The sequence below is a fragment of the Scyliorhinus torazame genome, chromosome 17 (assembly GCF_047496885.1).
Source record: "Scyliorhinus torazame isolate Kashiwa2021f chromosome 17, sScyTor2.1, whole genome shotgun sequence".
In the NCBI taxonomy this organism is placed as follows: Eukaryota; Metazoa; Chordata; class Chondrichthyes; order Carcharhiniformes; family Scyliorhinidae; genus Scyliorhinus; species Scyliorhinus torazame.
In genome coordinates this window covers 111,849,554-111,875,014 of record NC_092723.1, presented here as the reverse complement: position 1 = coordinate 111,875,014, position 25,461 = coordinate 111,849,554, and the positions used below count along the sequence as shown (strand labels likewise).

The following is a 25,461-nucleotide window of genomic DNA, read 5'->3' as shown; positions in this document are numbered from 1 at the left end:
TAGTGATGACTGAATTGCCATGAACTTTTACTTTTCACACAATTATTGCCACTACAAAAACCTTTAAAAGGTATGCCCTGTTAAATACGATGTGGAGATGCCGGCGTTGGACTGGGGTGAGCACAGTACGAAGTCTTACAACACCAGGTTAAAGTCCAACAGGTTTGTTTCGATGTCACTAGCTTTCGGAGCACTGCTCCTTCCTCAGGTGAATGAAGAGGTATGATCCAGAAACATATATATAGACAAATTCAAAGATGCCAAACAATGCTAGGAATGCTCGCATCTTTGAATTTGTCGAGATATGAGAGTCCCGCCATCCCAGGAATCAGCCTGGTTAACCTTCACTGCAGTCCCTCCATAGCAAGAACAACCTTCCTCAGATAAGGACTCCAAAACTGCACAGAATACTCCAGGTGTGGCCTCACCAACACCCCATACAATTGCAGTGAAACATCCCTATTCCCATACTCAAATCCTCTTGCTATGAAGGCCTATACCATTTGCCTTCTTTCTTTTTATATAAATATTTTTATTCTCCTTTTTTTTCACATTTTCTCCCGAATTTACACTCACCAACAATAAACAATAATCAGCAACAAATATGTCAATCTCCATAATAATAACGACCCCATCTTTCCACCAACCCCCAAACATCAGCTCACATGTTTACATAAACAAATGACAAAAAAGAATCAGGGATTTCCCATAGTCACCCTTAATATACACAGCCCCCCTCCCCCCCAACCCCCCCCCCCCCCCCCCCCCCCCCCGCCCCCAACTAATGTTCGATGTTATCCAGTTCTTGAAAGTGCATAATGAATAATGCCCATGACTTGTAGAACCCCTCCGTCCTTCCCCTCAGTTCAAACTTAACCTTCTCATGGGTCAAGAATTCCAACAGGTCCCCCCGCCACGCCAGGGCACTGGGTGGAGAGGCTGCTCTCCATCCCAGCAGGATCCGCCTTCGGGTGATCAACGAGGTGAAGGCTATGATATCTGCCTCCGCACCCGTTTCCAACCCGAATATGGCCTCCCGAGGACCCGGGTCCAGTTTCACGTGCACCACCTTGGAAATGACTCTAAAAACCTCCTTCCAGTAATCCTCTAGCTTTGGACAGGACCAAAACATATGAATGTGATTAGCGGGATCCCCCCCCGCAACGTTCACACACATCTTCTACTCCTTCAAAGAATCAGCTCATCCTCGCACTCGTGAGGTGTGCTCTGTATACCACCTTCAGCTGTATCAGCCAACCTCGTGCACGAGGTGGCGGCATTCACTCTCCGGAACACCTCAAACCAGACCCTCTATAACCTCTCCCAACTCTTCCTCCCACTTTGCTTTGATCCCTTCCAGTGGTGCCTTACCCTCTTCCAAGATAGCTCCGCACACCGCTGACACTGCCCCCTTCTCCAGTCCCCTTGTCGTCAGCACCTCCTCCAGCAATGTGGAGACCGGTTCCTCCGGGAATCTCTGTATCTCCTTCCTGGCAAAATCTCGAACCTGCATGATTCTAAACATTTCTCCCTGCTCCAGCCCATACTTCGCTTCCAGCTCCCTCTATCCTGCAAACCGACCCCTAAGAAACAAATCTTTTAGCTTAATCTCCTTCTCTTCCCATTTCCGAAAACTTCCATCCCGCCTCCCTGGCTCAAATCTGTGGTTCCCCCGAATCGGCGTTTCCCTTGACCCTGCCCCCAACCCGAAGTGTTGGCGAAATTCCTCCAGATTTTCAATGAAGCTATTATCACCGGACTCCCTGAGTATTTCCCCGGAGCTATCGGGAGCGGTGCTGTTGTTAGTGCTTTCAGTCCCGACCCCCTGCACAAACTCTCCTCCATTCTGACCCACTGGGAATCAACCTCTCTGACCCAGCCCCGCACCTTCTCCACATTCGCCACCCAGTAGTAGTACATCAGGCTCGGGAGACCCAAACCCCCTGCCTTCCCCTCTGTTGCAGAACCTTTCTCACTCTGGCCACCTTCCCTTCCCATATGGACGAGGTAATCCTTCCCTCAATCTCCCTGAAGCAAGCCTTTGGCAGGAAAATCGGTAGGCATTGAAAAATAAACAGAAATCGCGGCAACACACTCATTGTAACCGCCTGTACCCGACCCGCCAGTGACAGAGGGAGACCATCCCACCTTGCCAGATCGGCTTTCACTCTCCCCACCAAACTAGTGATATTGTACCTGCGAAGCCTCCCCCACTCCCGGGCAACCTGCACCCCCAGATACCTAAAGTGAGTCCCTGCCCTACGGAATGGCAGCCCCACCACCCCTGCCCCCACCCCCGGCCGAGACACCACAAAATACTCACTCTTGTCCAGGTTCAGCTTGTACCCCGAGAAAGACCCAAATACTCGCAGTAACTCCAATATTCCCCCTATTGACACACTCAGTTCCGACACATACAGCAGCAAGTCGTCGGCATATAAGGACACCCTATGCTCTAGCCTGCCCCCGCTCTATTCCTTTCCATGCTCCCAAACTTCTTAATGCGATGGCCAATGGCTCAATCGCAAATGCAAACAGCAGGGGGGACATTAGACATCCCTGCCTTGTCCCACGGTGGAGAGAAAAGTATCTCGAGCTGATGTTGTTTGTGTGGACACTCTCCCTCGGCTCCTTATATAGTAGCTTTACCCAGTTCACAAATCTTGGTCTAATCCCAAACCGCTCCAGAACTGCCATCAAGTACCCCCATTCTACCCGGTCAAACGCCTTCTCAGCGTCCAATGCCACAACTACCTCTGTTTCCTTCCCTTCCGCCGGTGCCATAACAACGTTCAAAACCCTCCTAATGTTCGAAAAAAGCTGCCTCCCTCTCACGAACCCGTCTGATCCTCCCCTATCACCTTCGGGAGGCACTCCTCCAGCCTACCCGCCAGTACCTTCGCCAATACGTTTGCGTCCATATTCAGAAGTGATATGGGCCTATATGACCCACTCCGTCGGATCCTTATCTATTTTTAGCAACAGTGAAATTGATGCCTGCCTCAAGGTTTGTGGCAACACCCCCTTCCCTATCGCCTCTTCAAACATCCCCACCATCAGGGGTGCCAGCTTATCCTTGAATTTTTTATAATATTCCACTGGAAACCCATCCGGCCCTGCCACCTTCCCCGACTGCATCCTCCCAATTGCGTCCTTTATCTCCTGCTCCACTAATGCTTCTTCTAATGTAGCCCTGTCCCCCTCCCCTAGCCTCGGGTACTCCAAGCCATCTAGAAATTCCTGCATCTCACGGTCTCCCCCGGGTGGCTCTGACTTGTACAACCTCTCATAAAACTCCTCAAAAACCTTGTTAATCAGCACTGGGGCCACCACCCACTTTCCTGCCCTATCCTTCACCTGAAGAATTTACCATTTGCCTTCTTTATTGCCTGCTGTACCTGCGCGCTTACTCTCGACAACTGATGCACAAGGACACCAAGGTCTAGCTGAATATCCACCTCTCTCAATCTACACCCATTCAAATAATAATCTCTTTTCCTATTGTTTGCCACCAAACCGGATAACCTTGAATTTATCCACATTATACTATATCTGCCATGCATATGCCCACTCACTCAGCCTGTCCACATCATGCTGAAGCATCTCTGCGTCCTCCTTAAAGTTCGCCCTCTCACCCAGTAGCTATTTTGTGCAAATTTGGAGATAATACATGTAATTCCCTCGGCCAAATCATTAATATAAAATGTGAACAGTTGGGGTACTAGCACAGATCCCTGTGGTGCCCCATCAGTCACTGCTGCCAAGCAGAAAAAGACCCATTTATTCAAACTCTTTGCTTCTTGTCTGCTAACCAGCTTTCTGGTACTGTGAAACCACAGTGCTAACCACTATGCTACCGTGCTGCCCCCACAAATGCTGTGCTATGAAGTCCTTGATAAAGGACCCTAGCAACTTCCCAATACCGACGTTAAGCTTACAGGTCTATGTCATGATATACACCAGTATATCATGGTGCAGATACACACACACTGATGGACACACAGCAAGACCAATCAACACACACAACACTGCAGCCAATCACCAGTTAGAACACACTCACTATAAAGACAGAGGGCATCAGAGTTCCCGCTCATTCGGGATGCAACCTCCTACAAGGATAGAGCTTACAGCTTACAGCACAGGTCCTCACCATGTGCTGAGTGCATAGACTGGTTCGGACAGGCATAGGTCTTTAGTTTAATCTAACATCGTGTTAACCCACAGTGAAAGTATGTTCAACAGTTTCTAACTTAATAAAATAGTGTTGCACTATTTTAAGTGTTGGTGGCCTGTATGTGTTCCACGGATCTAGAACACCCAACACATCAGTCTATAGTTCCCTGTTTTCTCTAGGGGCTTTTCACAGCAACTTCATTTGAAGCCTACTTGTGACAATAAGCAATTTTTATTTCATGTCCTTTTGAATAGTAGGCTTATTGTTTTTTAAGATAATGTTTTCTTCAAGACATTTTCACATGTACAAACAAAAAATCAGAACAACAACAGAACAACTCAATGAGTTGTTCATTAAGTTGGTCTTGTTGTGGGCACTGATCTGTGATAACCATAGGTTCGCACAGGCAGAGCTGGATGCGAGGTTTAGGGCGGCAGCTGGGGATTGAGCACTTAGGCGACTTGTTTATAGGGGCAGGTTGCAGGGCTGTCCCTCTTCAAAATCAGGGACATGGAAACCTGCGACAATGTAGTGGGAAGTTCCCCCTCTCCCTCGCTTCATTATATGTCCTCAACAGCAATGGCCTAGATCTGCCGCAAATTTTCGATAACACTCTACTGGGAACACATCCGGCCCCAGGGTATTCCGGCCTGCATCGTCCCCATACCATCCATCACTTACCTCAGCCCAATTGGGGCCCCCAGTTCCTGAAATATCCCCTCCTACACTTTGGAAAACTCTAACCCATCCAGGTACCGCCGCATTTCCTCCTCACTGATTAGGAGCTCCGATTGTAGAGCCTCCTATAAAATGCCTCGAACACTCCATTCACTCCCTCCAGGTCCATTACCACCTTGCTGTTATCATTCTTAACTCTACTGATCTCCCTCGCCGCCCCCTGCTTTCTCAACTGATTGGCCAACGTCCGACTCGCCTTTTCCCCGTACTCATGCGCTGCCCATCTGGCCCAACGCAGCTGCCCCGCTGCTTTCCATGTAGAAACTAGCCCAAACTCCATCTGGAGCCTCTGCCTCTCCTTTTTTTAGAAAATATTTATGAAGGCATTTATAATTTTAACAATTTTAATCATCAGGTATCAACAAGAACAAAACAATATAACCAACACAGTAACAAACCCAGCCAACATGGCTAACACAAACAGGACATTCCACTTCCTCCACAGCCCCCCTTTCCACTGGTTTTCCTCACGTTACTGGATTCCCATGCCCCCCTCCAGGCAAACCCCTGCTGCGATTCCCTCAAGGTGAATTTAATTTTTTCGAGTCTGAGAAACCCTGCCATGTCACTGATCCATACCTCCGACTTCGGGGGCTCCGAGTCCCTCCATCCGTGTAGATCTGTCTCCAGGCCACCAGGGAGGCAAAGGCCAGGACATCGGCCTCTCTCACCCCCTGGCTCCCGGGTCTTCCGACAAAGATCGCCACCTCTGGACTCGGAACCAACCTCACTTTTAGTACTTCTGACATGACGTCAGCAAACCCCTGCCAGAAACCCCTCCGTCTCGGACATGCCCAAAACATATGGCCATGATTCGGAGGGCTCCCCGCATAGCGCCCACACCAAACCTCTATCCCCTCAAAGAACCTGCTCAACCGGGCCACCATCATGTGCGCTCTGTGGACCGCCTTAAATTGTATCAGGCTGAGCCTAGCACATGACGAGGATGCATTGACTCGCCTCAGGGCCTCCTCCCATAATCCGGCCTCCATCTCCCCACCCAGCTCTTATTCCCACTTTCTCTTCACCTCTCATATCAGGGCCCCCTCCCACTCCATCAGTTCCTTGTAGATCTCTGAAACCTTCCCCTCCCTAACCCTATTCTCAACACCACCTTATCCTGTAGCTCCTGGGGCGGCAGATGCGGGAAGGCCGAAACCTGCCTCTGCACAACGTCCCTCACTTGCAGATAACTGGCAACTCAAACTCCTCCTCCATCTCCTCCAAACTTGGGAAGCCCTCAGCAATAAAGAAATCTCCAAATCTCTCAATCCCTGCCCGCTGCCCCCTCCGAAACCGCCCATCCAGCCCCCCAGAGCAAACCGGTGCAGTTGCACCACCATCGCCCTAGGTGGCTCACTCCCCTGGGGCTTTCTCATTAGCATACTATGCACTCGATCCACTTCCAGAGGGTGTGCAAATGCTCCCTCTCCCAGCAGCTTCTCCAGCATTTTCCCCACACACGTGCTGGCGTCTGCTCCCTCACTTCCCCCCCGGCAGGCCCACGATCCTTATGTTCTGCCTGCGTGACCGGTTCTCCAGGTCCTCAACTTTCTCCTGCAGCTGCTTCTGCTGATCCCGCATCAACCCCATCTCCACTGCCATCGAGGCGAGCTGCTCCTCGCGTCCCCCCGCCACCTCCTCCATCTTCTGGATCTCCTGAACCTGGGCCTCCCGCCTCGTTGCCACGCGGTCGATCACTGGCTTAATTGAGTCCACCTCCCTGGCCAGGTCCTCCAGATTCTCCTTACGTTGCTGGGTAAACTTCCCATTCAGGAAGCCCACCAGCTGCTCTGTTGCCACTGAGCCGGCTGGGCCGCTCCCTGCCCCTCCGCCATCTCCACGTGGGTCGCAGGCGCCGCTCCAGCTTTTGCTATCTGTTCCCCTCTGACCACTTCTGGCCCTCAGCTCCATGCACCAGCACTCCTGCACCATTTTTCCTCCTCAATTCCACCCGTTAACCAGGGAAAAGGTCAGAAAAAAAACGCCACAAGTGGGAGCCACCATATGTGTGACCACTCACACCATGGCCACCACCAGAAGTCCCTCTGCCTCTCCTTCAACCACCCTGCCTCCGGCGCCTCTGAATATCTCCTGTCCACCCTCAAAATCTCTTTCAACAGTCTTGCTCTCTCCTCCCGCTCTGTTTTCTCCCTATGCGCCTGAATTGATATAAACCCCCCCCTAACTATGGCCTTGAGTGACTCCCACAGCATGGTGCCTCTGACCTCTCCCATGCCGTTCAGCTCCACGTAGCACCAAATGGCAGCCCTCACCCGCCCACCCACCACCTCATCCACCAGCAACCCCACATCCAACCTCCACCGCGGGCGCGGCAACCCCCGCCCCCAGGCCACCCGCAAATCCACCCAATGCAGCGCGAGGTCAGAAACCTCAATCGTCGAGAACTCTGAGTCGGTAGCAGGCTTATATTAACTACTTCAAGTATCTGGGATGATGATTATCAGGCCCTGGAGATTTTTCTGCCTTCAGTCCCATTAATTTCCCAAAACTATTTCGCTACTAATACTGATTTCCTTCAGCTCCTCACTAAAACTTGTGTTTCTCAGAACTCCTGGTACATTTTTCATGTCTTCCTTTGTAAGACAGAAACAAAGTATGAATTTAGTTCCTCAGCAATTTCTTTGTTACCTGTTATGAATTCCCTGTTTCTGACTGTAAGACATTGTTTTTCATACTTTTCTTCCCGGGCCCCACTTTTACCAATCGGCGGACCTTCGGGACCCACGCTGGCCGATGTACATGATCCATGCTGCCCGACTGAGTGACCCATACCAGATAACCTTGACAACACTTATCACTTACCTTTAATATGGAGATGAGCTAGCTTGGTCCTCACGATCTCACTTGCTTTGTCATTCAATGTTACATTTATACTAAGGCCTTCAGCTACGATTTAAGTTCCCATTGCATCCTTTGAAAAGAATCAAGAGGTTTGTCCTCGAACTCGCCATGCTTGGTCTTCAAATTCCTTTGAAGATTTGAGGGTTTTAAACTTTCATTTGCCAGTACATCCCTGCAAATAACACACATGGGCTTTGTATCCTGATTTGCATTGGCATAATTAAAGCCACACCTCAAGAAATCATATTCCTATTGCTTTGTTCCCAATTTCAGTTTCTTCTTAATTGTTTGTTCACCAGGGACCCTGGGGCTCTGGATATAGGTCACACCGCCGTGACCAACACACAGCCCAGCCTGTGGCAGCATCTGTAGGGAGAGAAAAGAGCTAACGCTTCGAGTCCAGATGACCCTTTGTCAAACATAGTTATACCATCACGGTTACTTTATTAAGATTCAGGACTCTGGTCTCAGAATCAACTACCTCTCTATCCACCTTGATAAAGAGTTCTATCATATTATGGTCACTCATCCCTAAGGATTCTCTCACAACTAGATTGCCAACTAAGTCTTTCTCATTGCACAATACCTAGTCCAAGACGGCCTGTTCCCTTGTTGGTTCCTCAACGTATTGGTTCAGAAAACCATCCGACATACACTCCAGAAATTCCCCCTCTTATCATATTGTGACTAATTTGACTCTCCCGATCTATATGCAGATTCAAGCCACCCATCATCGCAGATGTTCCTTTATTACGTGCATCTTGATTTCCTGTCTAATGCCATCCCAACATTACCACTACAATTTGGTCATCTGTATACCACCCCGACAAACATTTTTTTGCCACTTGGTGTTTCTTAACTCGATCCATACAGATTCCATATAGTCTGTGTTAATTACTTTCTTCAATATTATATCAAAATTGAAATCAATTTGTTTTTTAATGGCATTCTAAGTCAGAATTACTGCTGAAAAACCTCTCTGGTCTTGGAAAAACTAATTTTCTATGTGTAGAAGGTCCGTTTTCTCCATTTTTTAATGAAAATTCTATATAATGTTTAAAATAATGAAAATTATTTTCATTAAAATTATGTTTTTTTCAAATTGATCCTTAATTCCATGTTTACATTCCAATCTTAATTTTACTTTTTTATAAAATTATAAAAAAGTGAATGATAAAATCTGCTTGCTTTGTTTTGGTTTGCTGTCAGAATTATTTGTTTGCTTAGCTTGCTAAATTACATTACTATTATTAGATATCAGAGTACACTAATGTTGGGAAAGGTGTAATCCACACTACAAAGTTAATTAAATCTTTGTGAGCAGCTTTCTTTGAGGTCAGTAGTGATCAGCATCACTTCACTGTTGATCATAAATATCCGCATCAATATGATTATTAAAGTAAGAGGAAAGAACTTGCATTTATTTCATGATTAAACTTTGGTAGCTCAACCTTACTATGATATGTTTTTTGGGGGCTGTAAGATCGGGCTTAACAGCCATGCAAGGACCCACAGAACCCATGACCAGTGACATGGAGTTTCTTAGGTGGGCAATCAAACTCATTAGCGAGTTATCGCTGAAGAAGAAGAGGATATTGCTTGGTAGAGATAAGAAACTGAGACCCCTTCTACTTCTTGGGTGGCCATCAACAATCCCATGACACTATTTTGAAGAAGAACAGGGGAGTTATTTCCGCTGCCCTGGCTTGAAAAAAATATTATTTAGTTATTATGTTACTGACTGTGGGAACTTGCTGTGTGAAAATTGGCTGTCGTGATTTCTACATTACAACAGTGACCTCGCATCAAAAGTAGTTCATAAAATGTTTGAGATGTTCTGAGGTCATGAAGGGTGGGAAATGCATGCAAGTCTTTTATATTCTTCTGCATTTTGCCAGCAACTTGTTACCCAAGGAAGAAGCTTGTAGAAATAACTTTATTGAGTATTATGTTTAATCAGAAAAATAAAATGTGAAATTGTTATACTTCTACAGACTGTACAAAGGGACTGTTAGCAGCAGAAAACATTAATGACATGACACCTGTAATATATGGTACAACACAGTTAGACCTCTGTTTGAGTGATCGTGTGCTGAAAGACAATGTCCTCCAACTGGGAGCTCTTGCCTTTAACCTTGCTCAGCTGGAAGTTCTGAAAAAAAGACTATTGCAGGTAACAAGCACGGTGTTATATTTTCACAGAGAAGTTGCCATAAACATTGTGACAAATCATGCGTTATAAATTCTTACAACCAAAAACATTGATTTTAAAACATTAAGAATAAGAATTGAAAAGTTCTTTCCAAATATTTGAATTACGTAATTTGAAGTCTAGAATGGAATGAAAGTTTTCATGTATCTTTTTAGTGTTTTCCTCTGTTAGTTTCTCCCTGATATCTCCTGCTTTTACTCTCTCTTCTTCTTTTTCTCCATTCACCCATCACCCAGCAACTATCATAAAGGAAGAAAGGGAACCAGAGAAGTTTAGTGAAATAACTCCAGAGCTTCGGACCCAAGCAGCTGAAGCCATGGTCACAAATGGTGGAGCAATTAAAATATGAGATACTCGAGGTCAGAATTGAAAAGCACAGGTGTCTCGGAGTTTTGTAGGGCCTGAAGAAATTATAGAGGAAGGGTGAGGTGAGGTCATCGAGAAAAAAGCCAGGGAGTAAAAGATAAGAATGAGAATTTAAAAACTTTTTCACTTAGTCCAACGAGCATGAGGTGATAGGTAAACTTGATTTGATGCGAGTTAGGATACTGACAGCAGAGTTTTGGATGAACTGAAGTTCATGGATGGTTCAAGGTGTTTGGCCGGATAAGGAGAAAATTAGAATAATTGAGTCTAAATGTAACAAATGAATGGTACGGGAATGGAAATAAAGGGCCTTGCTGATTGAGAGAACTTCATTGGAGACTAAGCTCAAGGGTGTTAAGTTGCAAATGATCAGGTTCCACCTCAGACAGTGGCCAGGGAGAAGAATAACTTTGGTGGTTCGGGAGCAGAGTTTGTGGTGGAGATGGATGACAATGGTTTCAGTTTTTTCAGTATGATGTTCGACTGATCCAGTACTGGATGTTGGACAAACAGTTTGACAATTTAGAGACAGTGGAAGGGTGGGAAGAGGTGGGTGTGATGTAGTGTAGTGTCGGCAGCATACATATGGAATCCAATATTGTGTTTTCTGATTTAGTTGTCTTGGGGTCGCATGTCGGTGAGAAATAGAAGAGGGCCAAGGATAGCAATGGAGGAGTAGGAAGAAAGGTTATTGCAGATGTTATCTAGCTATGACTTGATAAATAGTGTGTCGAACTGAGGATTTTCGGAATATATGGCTTCTAAATGTTGGGACAATTTAAGGGGTTAAAGCCTGAGGTTATAGTCTGTTTGACTGCACTGATCACGTTTTTTAAAAAGGATTTTGCTTTGCTTCTCAGAAACAGCAGGTGAAATTGACCAGAGGAATATGGGAGTTAATGTGATTTTGCAGCCTGCAGAGATCATTTATTTTTCAGTTTGGGGAGATGAGGTCATTGCTGGGGAGAGCCTAGGAATGCAGAGACGCAGTGAGGTTTTAGAGAAGTTTTGGGAGAGCGAAAAGGTGAATTCTGAGTCTACAGTTCTCTCACAGTAGTATAGTTATAAAAGAGTAATAATCTGTAAGGCAGAGCAGTCTTGTCTGGGGACCAGGAAGAAGCTGGGGCCATCGGCAGCGGTGCCATTGCCAGTAACCCCGACCCCTGCAAGAGCCCACCTCCATCCTCACCCACAGAGCACCCTCCTCCTGCCCCAGCCCCGCACTTTCTCTGCCCAATAATAAGACATGATGTGGAGATGCCGCCATTGGACTGGGGTGAGCCTGGTATGAAGTCTTACAACACCAGGTTAAAGTCCAGCAGGCCTGTTTTGAATCACTAGCTGACAGAGGTGATTCACCTGAGGAAGGAGCTGCGCTCCGAAAGCTAGTGATTCGAAACAAACCTGTTGGACTTTAACCTGATGTTGTAAGTCTTCTTACAATAATAATACAGTAAGTTTGGGAGTCCTAAACCCCCTGGCCTGCTGTTCCCTCTGCAATACCACCCTCCTAATCCTGGCAACTGCACCCCCCACCCCATCCACTAAATAAATGAGGAGATCAACTTGACCCCCCCCTCCTGAAGAAGGACTTGGGTAAAACGACTGGCAGACATTGAAATAAAAACAGCTATTGTGGTAAAACATTAATTTTTACTGCCTGTCCCCAGCCCGCCAATGACAGAGGGAGATTTTCCAACCTCGATAAATCGGCCTTCACCCTCCCCACAAAACTAGTGAAATTAAGCCTCCGAAGCCCTGCCCAATCTTGGGCCACCTGCACCCCCAAATACTTCAAATGGGTTGCCGCCAAGCGGAATAGTAGACCCCCCCCCCCCCCCCCCCCCCACTCCCGCTCCCGGCGGGGAGACTATTAAATGCTTGCTTTTTCCTAGATTCAATTGAAACCCCGACCATGTCCCAAATCGCCCCTTTCATCTCCTGCTCCCCCACCAGCTGCTCCAACCTTGCCTTATCCTCCTCTGCCAGCCTCAGATACGCCAGCCCTTCCAGAAATTCCCTCTTCCCCCGTTCCTCCTCCAGTGGCTCTGACCTATAAAGGTCCCTATAAAATTCCTCAAATACTTTATTAATCCACTCCGGAGCCACTACTAACTTCTCCGACGTATCCCGTACCGAACTATCTCCCTTGCCGCTGCCTCCTTCCGAAGCACATGCCCTACCATCTCCCTATACTAGTAGATCGGCCACCTAGCTCTCCTCAGCTGATGCACTGCCTTCCTCAATGACAATTGGTCGAACCTCGCATGCAACTCCTTCCTCTTGACCAGTAGACGGGGACCCGGGTCCCCTGGGTACCTCCTATTCACCTCCAAAATCTCCTCTATCAGTCTTTGGCATTTCTCCCTATCCTCCTAATCCACCTTAGCCTTGAATGAGATCACATCCCACCTCATGACTGCATTCAGATCCTCCCAGACCACCAACTGCAAGACCTCCCCCGTGCAATTAAACCCCTCATATTCCTCGATCACCGTTCCGGTATTGTCACAGAAACTCCGGACAGCTAACAACCCCATGTCCATTCTCCACACCGACTTCTGGGCCATCCCCTTCTCCAAAATCAAATCCAGCCAATGCAGACCATGAACCAAAATCACAATTGCTGAGTACTCCGATCTCGTAACACCAGCCAATTGCACCTTTCCTACTGGTGAAAGAACCTCCACGGGTCCACTCTTCCCACCTCCCTCATGAGCCCAGGCCAATGCATTCGCCCCTCCCTCCCCCGACTGGGCCAGTGAGCATGGCTGAGATCTGTCCACCTTCGGCTCCACACCATGTTCCAATCCCCCCCCCCCTATTATCAGCTCATGGGTATACAGATCTGGGATGGCCCCCTGCACCCTCTTCACAAACCCCGCATCACCCCAGTTGGGGCATATTTGCTCGCCACTCCAGCATCCCCATCACTATCACGTACCTGCCCACCTTCACCATCTGAAACCTCACCTCTTGCCCACCAATACTGCCACCCCCCCGAGCCTATCAAACCCCAAGTGAAACACCAACCTTTCCTCAGCATCACCACGTCAGCCTTTAAGTTCTTCAAATGTGTAAAAACTGTTGATTTTATCACTGGTCCCCCTGGCCCCCTCACATTCCACGTCACTATTCTGACTGGGGGGCTCTCACCCCCCCCTCCCCTCCATCCCTCCTTTCCGCCATCATCATAACCCTGGGCCCTGCCTCTCAGGCCTGACCCACCCGAACCTTTTGTTACCATCAAACCCTTCCCTCCCAAAATCACCCCATCCAATTCCTCTTTCAAACACCTCTCCCAGTATTGATCCCATCCCCCCACCTTTCGCACCTCCCAGACCCATCGAAACATGTTCAACCAGGTTCCAATGACTGCGCACCCCCCCCACACCTATTCACGAGCTAACCTTTGCTTGCTAGTGTGGAGACCTCTGCCCAGGCCCCCCTCCTCCAATCCCCTCCCCATAACCCAGTCCTAGAAAAACAAACCAAACCAGTGCAATACTGCACCCCCAAAAAACCGCCACAACCCAAAGCCCCATATACTTGTAACCAACTTTAAACAAAGGTAAACTACCCCCCACCCCCACCCCACCCCGTTCAAGCCATCCAAAACCCAAACGTTCTCCCCATCAAATTCAAAATGAAAGACAACAAAAAAGCGATAAAGATAAGGCAAAATCCTCATCCCCTCAGCCTAGGTCCCAATTCCAGTCCCATCTCTCAATTCATAGAATCATAGAATTTACAGTTCAGAAGGGATTTCAGTCCCAGTCCTTCAGCCTTCATGAATGCCTCTATGCCTCCACCGTCTCAAAGTAGAAAACCCCCGAGTTTGCATCACCCTCAACTTTGCCAGGTAGACCACTCCAAACCTCATGCCATTGCTGTTCAGTGACACCTTCTCCCGTCTGAAGGCTGCCCGCCTTCTTGCCAGTTCCATCGCCAAATCTTGGTATATTCGAATACCAACGCCTTCCCACTTCACCTCTCGCCTTTGCTTCACCCAACTCAGCACCTTCTCCTAAACATAAAACTTATGGAAGCAAATTATAATGGCACTTGATGGCTCATTTGCTTTTGGTTTCGGCCTGAGCGATCAATGCACCCTGCCCAGCTCATATTAGGAGGGTTCTTCCCTCTCCCCTATCAGCTCTGCTAGCATCTTCGCAAAGTACTTGGTCGGCTTCAGGCCCTCCACCCCCTCTGGCAGGCCCACATCTGTGGATTTTGTCACCTTCACCTATTCTCCAGGTCCAATGACCTTGGCTCTGAGCCCTTTGGTAGCCTCCGCCCACCCTCCACAGCTCCTCATCCATCGAGGTGAACTGGTCATTGTGCTGCAACAGAGTCTCCTGCAACCCCTTCAGCTTCTCGCCCAGCTCCCTTACCTCGGCTGATGTCTTTCACACTGCCTCCTTCACCGGGGCAATTGCCTCCTCCATCCACTCCTTCATTGCAGCCATCGTATATCTCTGCATCACCGCCATGTGCCTGGTGAACTGCCTCTCAAATTCCCCGGCCATCACGTCAGTCAAAGTTGCCACTGTGAGGAGAGCCGGTCCACCCAGCGATCCAGCCTACACCATCTTTCCTCCTGCCGGGCTCACCCATTCACTCGACGGCGGACTTTCGCTCGCCCCCTTCTTTCCAATGCTCCTCTTCTGGGCCTTCGACATCTCCCACCTTCCTTACACCTTCCTGCACCAGCTCATTCAAAAACTATTCCTGAAACCGGGCATTAAAGTCCCAAAACCAAAGCCTCGAGCAGGAGCCACCAAACATGCGACCTCCACCTACAAGCTGTCACCGGAATTCCATGCAGTAGTGTTAAGGGGCAATTGGAAGATGTTCTTTTTGGGTATGAAATTAAAAAGTTTATTATTATTTTCATAATAAAGTTTTGTTTTAGAAATACCAAAGCCCTACTTGTTCATGCAATCACTCCTGGAGTGAAGCATTCTTTCCGCACAGCCTTACAAATAAACTAAAATATTGGGGTTTTGGTCCAGTATCCTAGCCACTGTTGGATTCTGGTCTGGGATCATAATAATAGGAATAGAATAGGGTAAGAGCTGACCGATCTAGCTGGCCAATTGGAGAGATAAGTGGAGGATGGTGTGGCCAGCCATGTCAAAAACTGCAAACAGGATGAAGAATCATAGTTCACTACTGTCGTATTCACATATGATGTCATTTGTGACTTTGGTAAGAGCTGTTTTGTGTTGTGACGGAGAGAAACTTGGTGTGTTTATCAATGACTATCCTGCTTAAATGTTTATTTTCTTCAGATTGCCTCCAAAACACAGCTCACTGTTGCTACCTATTGCATTGTACATCATTTTCTCTACCCACAATGTCCATGCAGTCAGCTTCATGGTATTCTGCATTCCATCCGTGATCCCTTTTTAAAAAATTTTGTCTGACTCCTTAGTGATGTTTTCTGGGATCTTGCGGTAAGCCTGAGGATATCCAATTCTCCCTTTCCAGTTCCTCTGTTAGACTGAAAGCTGTTGCCACCAGCAACAACTTCCTATCTAACATTAAAACCTATACTAATTAAACTTCCCTCCAGTTTAACATCAGTCTCAACTTCATCTTACTACTTGTCTGTTGCCTCAGGCTTAGCCTAAACGTGCAGAACCATGGCATTCTGCTCAGGCTTGTGCTTTGCATCCTCCCAATACATCAATCTACCATTTTGTTTCAAGATGTCTGCAAAATTACCTGCCTGCATCCTTATTTTTTCACTTCACCTCATAATATGTTTTTATCACTAGGCTGAAGGCGTTCTCTACTTTTCTTATTGGCATCCCAGCTTCGACTGATTATGAATTGCAAATCATCCAGATTAAGGTTCATAACCCAATTACCCCACTCCATGAACATGGGCGAAATTCTACGGTATTGGCGCGATGTCCGCCGACCGGCGCCAAAAACGGCGCAAATCAGTCGGGCATCGCGCCGCCCCAAAGGTGCGGAATCCTCCGCATCTTGGGGGGGCCGAGCCCCAACCTTGCGGGGCCAGGCCCGCGCCGGATTAATTTCCGCCCTGACAGCTGGCGGAAAAGGCCTTTGGTGCCCCGCCAGCTGGCGCGGAAATGACATCTCCGGGCGGCGCATGGGCGGGAGCGTTCGCGGCCGCTCACGGCATCCCCGCGCATGCGCTGTGGAGGGAGTCTCTTCCGCCTCCGCCATGGTGGAGACCATGGCGAAGGCGGAAGGAAAAGAGCGCCCCCACGGCACAGGCCCGCCCGCAGTTCGGTGGGCCCCGATCGCGGACCAGGCCACTGTGGGGGCATCCCCCCGGGGCCAGCTCGCCCCGCGCCGCCCCAGGACCCCGGAGCCCGCCCGCTCCGCCTTGTCCCGCCGGTAAGGTAGGTGGTTTAATCCACGCCGGCGGGACAGGCATCCTAGCAGCGGGACTTCGGCCCATCCGGGCAGGAGAATCGCGCGGTGGGGTGCCCGCCAACCGGCGTGGCGCGATTCCCACCCGCGCTGAATCTCCGGTGCTGGAGAATGCGGCAACCGGCGGGGGTGGGATTCGCGCCAGCCCCCAGCGATTCTCCGACCCGGCGGGGGGTCGGAGAATCTCGCCCCATATCTTTATATTAAATAAATTATTTTGTACTTTTGCATTCTGTCTCTTTTATGTCCCTCTTGTTTCCCTTCTTATATTTAACTTTCTGTATATGATTTTATATTGAATTAAATATTCTAATTTACGTTTCCTGGTTCAGCTGTGTATCTCTGTAACGATTTTTCAATCTGATTGGTTGAAGAGCTATGCAGTTGCTTGTCCTGTTCACACAGGTCCCAGATCTCTTGTAGAGGTCACAATGCTGAGATGACTCTCAAATGATCTAAATTGCTCTGATAAAGCCCCAAGCATTCTGCAGGCAGCTGTAAGCTTAAAGAATAGTGTGTGCCAATTGTTTGCTGTTAATTGCAAATTTGGCTATGTGACACATATTGCCTGTGACAGCTTTTTGAAACCAAGCGTTGTAAAGATTGAAGACATATAGGATTTGATTTTTAAATTGCGATTTTGAGCCCGATGCCCTGATAATTTCTGGATCCTGATCCCATGCCTCATTTGTGTTATATTCTAAAATGACATAATGAAAGTAAGTGCCTAAATTGGAGGTGATCTCAATGCCCAACTGGTGACGCTTAATGTCTTCAGACGGCAGAGCTGCTGCAGAACACGAGCAGCAAAGGCATACAGGCACAGATGCAGTCTGTCTCTGTCTTGGAGAAGAGAGTAGGCCATACCTCAGAGGGGCAACAAGTTCACTGAGAACAAAATTGGCCAAACAACCAAATAGAAGGTTAAGCGCATGATCTGGCGTAAGATGTCCCATCTCTTAAAATGTTGATATTCTAAAATGCTTAACTGCTGCCTGCTTTGAGCCTAACATGCAGCAGACACTTCGGGTTTGGTGATTTGCGCTCGGAAAATTATCTTTTCACTCTCCCTGGGCAGCATGGTAGCATGGTAGTTAGCACAATTGCTTCACAGCTCCAGGGTCCCAGGTTCGATTCCCGGCTTGGGTCACTGTCTGTGCGGAGTCTGCACGTTCTCCCCGTGTCTGCATGGGTTTCCTCCGGGTGCTTTGGTTTCCTCCCTCAGTCCAAAGATATGCAGGTTAGGTGGATTGGAAATGCTAAATTGCCCTTAGTGTCCAAAATTGGCCTTAGTGTTGGGTGGGATTACTGAGTTATGGGGATAGGGTGGGGATGTGGGCTTGGGTAGGGTGCTCTTTCCAAGAGCCGGTGCAAACTCGATAGGCCGAATGGCCTCCTTCTGCACTGTAAATTCTTATGATTAACAAGCTCCTCAAGGTGTTTAATGGGCTGTAAATCGGTGGTGACAAGGTTCCCTGTTCCCCGCTCCTCTTTCCCACCGGATCTTGCTTCGGGTTCTGGAGGCGATGGGATCTAGTGGCGCCCTCCGGAACACAATTTTTAAATCAAACTCGTACCAATTCTTGACCTCACTGGCAATTGAAAATCCAGCCGTGAGCATTTACAACACAGAAACTGGCCATTTGTCCAACAGGCCAATGCCAGTTATCATGCTCTCCTCTCAACCTCCTTCATTGAACCACACCAGGATAACCTTGTCCTCCTTTCTCCTGTATTTGTCCCAGATCTTCCAGTCTCTAGATGGTTGGAGACCACATGCATCCCAGAAGATGCACTTGGGATACCCTTGGAAGACACAACGCATGGACTCCGTGGGAATTGTCTAGGAAGTTTCAACTTCCTTTGGGCAGTTCCTCAGCTTCCTGGCACCTTCCAAATAAGTGTCCAACTCTGAATTAGAGCCAGAGACTTTGGAGCATTCTGATTCATTTACCTGGATGTTTACCCATGAAATGTTTGACAAAAAATGAATACGTCTAACTGCTGGGTAACTATACAAGTGGCACTCCTGATTCCCCTCTGACCTGCCCCCACCCACTGATCCTCCGACTCACCTATTCCTCCGACTCCTCCCATGACCTTCCAACATTGCGTTCCCCGCCGGACCGTCTGACTCCCTCCCTCCAATCCCCTCTGATGACCCATTCTAATCCAACCTCACCACACTACCCATCTTGCAACCTACCACTGATACCCTATCCAGCTAGCATACTACATTTCCTCTCCATCCTACCACCTTCCACCCTCCCCACCTATTGCCCTACCTACCCTGCTACTCTGCCACCCTACAGACTCTGCTATGCTACACAGCTGGCACCCTACTACCCCCATCCTGTCACCCTACCCGCTTGCCTCATTCATGCTCATTCACTAATGCACTGAGCTATTTAAATGTCCTAAAGCTTTTCAGTGTGCCAGTAAACGAAGACTTACCAGAACGCCATAGCCAGTGCTGTAGAAATGGAGAATAGTTTGGCTTTCCCCAACGATCCTGCACTACAAAGGAGTATTCCCAGAACAGGCACTGTTTCTAAAGAGGCCAGGTTCGGAGGTCTGGGTCACAAATGCAGAGCTCTGGTGTTGGTAAGAAAATAGGAGCGAAGTGGCAATCTGACGGTGATTATTAATCCTTGGAAGATTTGGCCCCTTATCCAGCTTCCTCTTAAATATATTGATGCAGGCTTACTGATCTACTCCTTGTGGTAACTAATTCTGCTTCTAACCACTCCCAGCATGTTGAAGTTAGTTTGACAAAGTTGGAGTGTAAAACACAGTTGTTGGGTCAATCTGATACCAGATATTCTAAATACAACAAAATACATAATTTTTATTCTGGAAATTTGTCTCATTCATTTACTGTGTTTTCTTATTTTTGATTTCCTGAAACAGATTTACCCCAATGGGCTACCAGAAAATCAGATTCAACTGCTGGGGAACATATCCACTGTGTTTACGGCGATAGAAGTCAACAACTGGAATATCACTGAAGTTGAGACACTTTTTGCATTGGTGATGCAAAAGCTGGAAAACACCGTGGTACTTAAACCAGAAGAATATAAAAATATTAATGCTTAGCTAAACTACGAATTTTTTTCCAAAGAAAATGTCAAAGGTTTTGGGTGCAGATTTAGTACAACTTAGACAAGGAATGAGCAATTTGGGACAGCATTTATTTCTACTGGCATTCCACCCCTTTATAACTGCTTAATTCTGAAAGATGGAGTAAGAGCCCTCCTTTCTGTCACAACATCAGTTTGGAGGTGATTCTGGGGGATGTTAGGTTCCCTTGGATGTTTCACAAGTTTCTCTGATGTAGTGGTTCTGATATCAGAGTTTGTTATTGTCATTTTTCAAATCCCCTAGTCGCCACATTCCAGCACCTGTTCGGGTACACCGAGGGAGAATTCAGAATTTCCAAATCACCTAACAAGCACGTCTTTCAGGACTTGTGTGAGGAAACCGGAGCACCTGGAGGAAACCCACGCAGTCATTGGGGAGAATGCGCAGACTCCGCACAGTGACCCAACCCGGGAATTAAACCTGGGACCCTGGAGCTATGAAGCAACAGTGCTAACCATTGTGCTACCGTGCCGCCCCTTGAAATACAAAGCTTGCTAAATCAATGTTAACAACAAAAATAAGAGACTGTAAGCCACTAAGGCGATAAATTCTGGCCTAGCCAGTGACGCCCATCTCCCATACAATGAGTATAAAAAAACCTCAATTTACAAATTCTTCAGAATCCCATGGTGCAACCAGTATTATATAAAAAGCAGAGATTTACAATTTTGCCAGAGAGAGTAGTAGATGTGAGGATTGGGATGGCTTTAATAATCAACTAAAAAAGATAACATAGAATGAGATAAAGTCAACAAGATATATAAAAAGCAGATTGAAAGAGGGTTGGAATTCACGGGTAAGGAAGCTTGATGCAGTAATATAGGGCTTTGGTGAGAACACACTTTGAGGACTATGTACAATTTTGGTCTCCTTACCTAAGGTAGGATATATTTGCCCTATTATCAAGCTTCAACTTGTTGATTCCTGGCATGAGGAGTGATGGAACAGATCTAGATTCTCTGAGGTTTAGAAGAATGAGAGGTGAACCTGTTTGAAATGTCTCAAATTCCTGGGGGTGGGGTTTGATAGGATTAAAGCTGAGCGACTATTACCTCTCATTAGACTAGAACTAGGGGGTGTATTTGCACCATTAGGCGTCAGCCATTTTGGGCTGAGGTAAGGATTAACCTCTTCACTTAGAGGGGTGGGAATTTTTGGCATTCTCTACCTTGGAGAGCTGTGAATGCTCAGTTATTGAGTTTTCTTTCAAGGCAAACTGAAATAAACACCCAACAGATGTAAGGATTGGATAGAAAAGTGGAGTTGATTTGAAAGTTTAGCCATGATCTTACTGAATGGGAGAGCAGTCTCAAAGAATCATATGGCCAAATCTTGCTAATTCTTGTGTGTCTTTCATCTCTGGACCAATTTGGATCTCCAGTCCAAACTCACTGATCAGAGCTAATTTCTTTGACAATGTGTGGGTTTTAAATAAGTTGAGGTAGATCTTGACTTGATAGAATCATGTAAAACTGATGACAGCAAATCAACATCATTGCTTCACGTTTCTTCCAATTTTTATTTTGATTGAAGTCGATACAATTTTAGGAATATATTTAAATATTATTCGACATATATTTCAGAAAAGTAAGCAATCAAAAAAATTCTACATATGTTCTTCTTTGTAAAAATTGACTTGGAATTTTTCTTTAAATTTCTTTCATTAGGCAAAATCCATCATTGAAAGATACCTGCAATTACATAGAATTCTAAATGCAGTATCTTTGAAAGCTATTGGTGGGGCAAATATGTGTCTTCTGAATGAAAGTCAATTGGTGGACATTTCAAACTTAGAGTAAGTGTTTTGCCTTTATTTTACTAGTTTGTTGATGACACTACTTGCATTTATGTTGCAGCTTTTAATGTAGAAGACCTTTCAAGGCACTTAGACCATAAGACATAGGAGCAGAATTAGGCCACTCGGCCCATCGAGTCTGCTCCGCCATTCAATCATGGCTGATATGTTCTCATCCCCATTCTCCTGCCTTCTCCCCATAACTCCTGATCCCCTTATTAATCAAACCCTCTTCCTCTCCCCCTTCCTCTCTCCTCCTTTCCTCTCTCCTCCTTCCTCTTCCCACCCTCTTCCTCCCCCCTCCTTTCCCCCCTCTTCCCACCCTCCTCTCCCCTTCCTCTTCCCCCATCCTCTCCCACCCTTTCTCTTCCCCCCTCCTCTTCCCCCTCCTCCTTTTCCCTCCCTCCTCTTCTTTCCGCCCCCCCTCCTCCCATAAGACCAAACACTTCACAGTTGGGTTTCCAACCCTAACAGAGGTTTGAACGAATAAGGGGCGGGAATCTCCCCCCGCCGGGTCGGAGAATCGGCAGGGCTGGCGTGAATCCCGCCCCTGCCGGTTGCCGAATTCTCCGGCACCGGATATTCGGCGGGGGTGGGAATCACGCTGTGCCGGTTGGCGTGCACCCCCCCGGCGATTCTCCGGCCCGCGTTGGGCCGAAGTCCCGCTGCTGGAATGCCTGTCCCGCCGGCGAGAATCAAACCACCTCTCTTTCCGGCGGGACAAGGCGGTGGGGCGGGCTCCGGGGTCCTGGGGGGGGCGTGGGGCGATCTGGCCCCGGGGGGGTGCCCCCACAGTGGCCTGGCCCGTGATCGGGGCCCACAGATCCGCGGGCGGGCCTGTGCCCTGGGGGCGCTCTTTTCCTTCCGCCTTCGCCATGGTCTCCACTATGGTGGAGGCGGTAGAGACCCCCTCCACTGCGCATGCGTAGGGATGCCATGAGCGGCCGCTGACGCTCCCGCGCATGCGCTGCACGCAAAGTCAGTTTCGCGCCAGCTGGCGGGGCACCAAAGGCCTTTCCCGCCAGCTGGCGGGGTGGAAATCAGTCCGGCGCGGGCCTAGCCCCTCAAGGTGAGGGCTCGGCCCCTCAAGATGCGGAGGATTCCGCATCTTTGGGGCGGCGCGATGCCGGACTGATTCGCGCCGTTTTTGGTGCCGGTCGGCGGACATCGCGCCGATTGCGGAGAATCCCGCCCAAGGGAAGTGATTAATGACCAGATGAAGAAAATGGGTTTTCAGAAAGCTGTTTAAAGTTGGAAGAGATATGATAAAGTGGAGAAGTTCAGGGAGAGAACTTCAGATTATGGGGCTAAGAAGGTTCAAAATTTTGTGACTGATTGTGGAGCAAAGTGAAAGGAAGGGTTGTACAATTGACCTGAATCAGAAGAATGGATATAAGATTTTCACAGTAACTTCATTGCAGTGTTCATGTAAGCCTACTTGTGACACTAATAAAGATTATTATTATTACTATAAGAACCAGGATGTAGGCCGAGAAGTGATTTCCGAGTAGCACAATCATGAAGGACTTTGTAGATGAGGATGAGTGTGGGAGTCAGCGTTTGAGAAGGTTTCAGTGCAACAAAGTATGAGTGCTAATTTGGGAATTTAGTGCAGATAGGAATTCAGTTCAGAGAGAGAAGGACGAGCTGCATTTTATATCTTTTCTTCAGCCCCCGGAAGCTGTTAAATACTCAAGGTTTTAATTAGGTAAGCAAGTAGGTGTGCTCGTACAAGGAACACAGAAAGGTAGTATGCAGGTGCAGCAAGCAATTAGGAAGGCAAATGGCATGTTTATTGCAAGGGGATTGGAGTGCAGGAATAAAGAAGTCCTGTTACAAATGTACAGAACTTTGCGAGACCACATCTAGATTACTGTGTGCAATTTTGGTTTCCATATTTAAGGAAATATGTATTTGCATTGGAGGTGGGGTACAGTGAATGGTCACTAAATTGGCCCAGGAGATGAAGGGTTGAGGATGATGAGAGGTTGTGTAAATTGGGCTTATGTTCGCTGGAGATTACAGGAATGAGAGATGATCTCATTGAAACACACAAGATTCTGGAGAAGCTTGATAGGGTGAACACTGATAGCTTGTTTTCACTGATTGGCGATTCTAAAACATGGGGGCGCAGTCTCAGGATAAGAGGCCAATCATTTAGGACTCAGGTGTGGAGAAACCTCTTCACCCAAAGCTGATTTGCAGAAAATAGGGGGCGGGATTCTACGTTGCCCGACGTTGAAATTGTATTCGCCGATCGGGCGGAGAATCCCCGTTTGTGACCGAATCGGGGCCGGTGCCGTTTTTCAGATGCTTCGCCCTCACCAAATTGACGTCAATGAGGTGCGCCGCAAGCTGTTGCGACAGCGTCAGCGCATCGCTTTGAGGCCCTCCCCGATGCTCCACCCTCAATGGGCCGAGTTCCCAACCGCACGGGTCACATGTGGTCTGAGCTTTCCTAAACCCAGTGTAGCGGCCGTGGACTGTGTCCAGCGCCGCCACACTTGGATGGGAGCCTTGCTGCTGGCAGGGCGGGCTTCGGCGAGGGCTGGGGGAACTGGCGAGGGGTGTCCAGACGGTCGCTATGCGGTATCCAGGGGGACACTATTTGGCCAGCGCCGTGTTGAACGGCGCAACCGGCGCCGTGTTGTACGGCGCAACCGCTGCAGGTCGTCACCATGCGCATGCGGATCTGGCAATTCTCCGGCCGTTTATGTCGGGAACGCCGGGAGTTTTCCGTGGTGCGGCTTCTAGCCCCCCCACCGGGCAGAACATCGGTGCGGGAGCGGCACCGACCTTTTTGTTGTAAAACTAGACACTCCCCCGGTCATAGCCTCAACATCGGAGAATCCAGCCCCTGTTCCTCCATGTCTTAAGGTTGGACAGAATCTGGATAGTATAGTGACTAATGTGAATTTGAATATGATAGTGAAAAGGTACCGTCGCCATACATTGAGAAGTTGGCCTCCTGCAGGGATAATTTTGGGATAATAGATGAAGCAAAAGAATGGGCCAAGGATACAAACTTTTGTACAGCAGAAGTGCCTGTGCAGACATAGGGAAAGGAACAATATCAGTACACATTCTGACTATGTTAGGAGTGTAACCATGCAAAGGCAATTGCTGTGGTATCGAGCATTTTTAATATTCACATTTTCATGCCAAAAATTGTCACTTGCAACAGTCACTAGAATCAATTAACCTGTCAAGTCCAATCATGTAACATGCAATACTTTAGTTCAATATTTTAATGTTGAAACCAGACCCTTGAGCAATATCGCCATTCTGAAATGGCACCCATTAGCTAGCAACTGGTAGCATGTTTTTAAGAGAAAGACTTAAGTTTCCCAAATAACACCCAAGTACTTGCCAGAAGAGGAATGTTGTCTCCAAAGTTGACAATTTTAGTTGCTCCTTATAAATGTAAATGATCTTTATTGTCACATGAAGGCTTACATTAACACTGCAATGCAGTTACTGTGAAAAGCCCCTAGCCCATTGAGCTAAACCAGCCCCCTTGTATAAAAACTTTGCAACACCTATACCGCTTTAGAGTCAAATTCTTGCCATGTATAATATCAACCAAAATATCTCTCTCAAACACAGTTTGTAAGTTAAACCATCTGTGTTGAATATTCTTAAGAAAAAAATCATCAAAGGACCTGTATCCTCAATTTAATTGTGTGGATTTTTGCAAAATGCAAATGTAATGCGCACTCACTCTCCTGGACAAATTTTGTTTTATTTTCCTGTGACAAT

General features: G+C 47.6%; 1 protein-coding gene across 2 annotated transcripts in view; it reads left to right on the top strand.

The window, feature by feature from the left end:
• LOC140394069 (uncharacterized) overlaps positions 1-25,461 on the top strand; it is a 405,190-nt gene that overhangs the window by 232,014 nt on the left and 147,715 nt on the right. For both annotated transcript variants that reach the window (XM_072480880.1, XM_072480881.1), the window contains exons 46-48: positions 9,772-9,950; positions 19,677-19,823; positions 21,575-21,702. In XM_072480880.1, the coding sequence (XP_072336981.1) occupies positions 9,772-9,950; positions 19,677-19,823; positions 21,575-21,702 (454 nt within the window). The remainder of the gene's footprint in view (positions 1-9,771; positions 9,951-19,676; positions 19,824-21,574; positions 21,703-25,461) is intronic.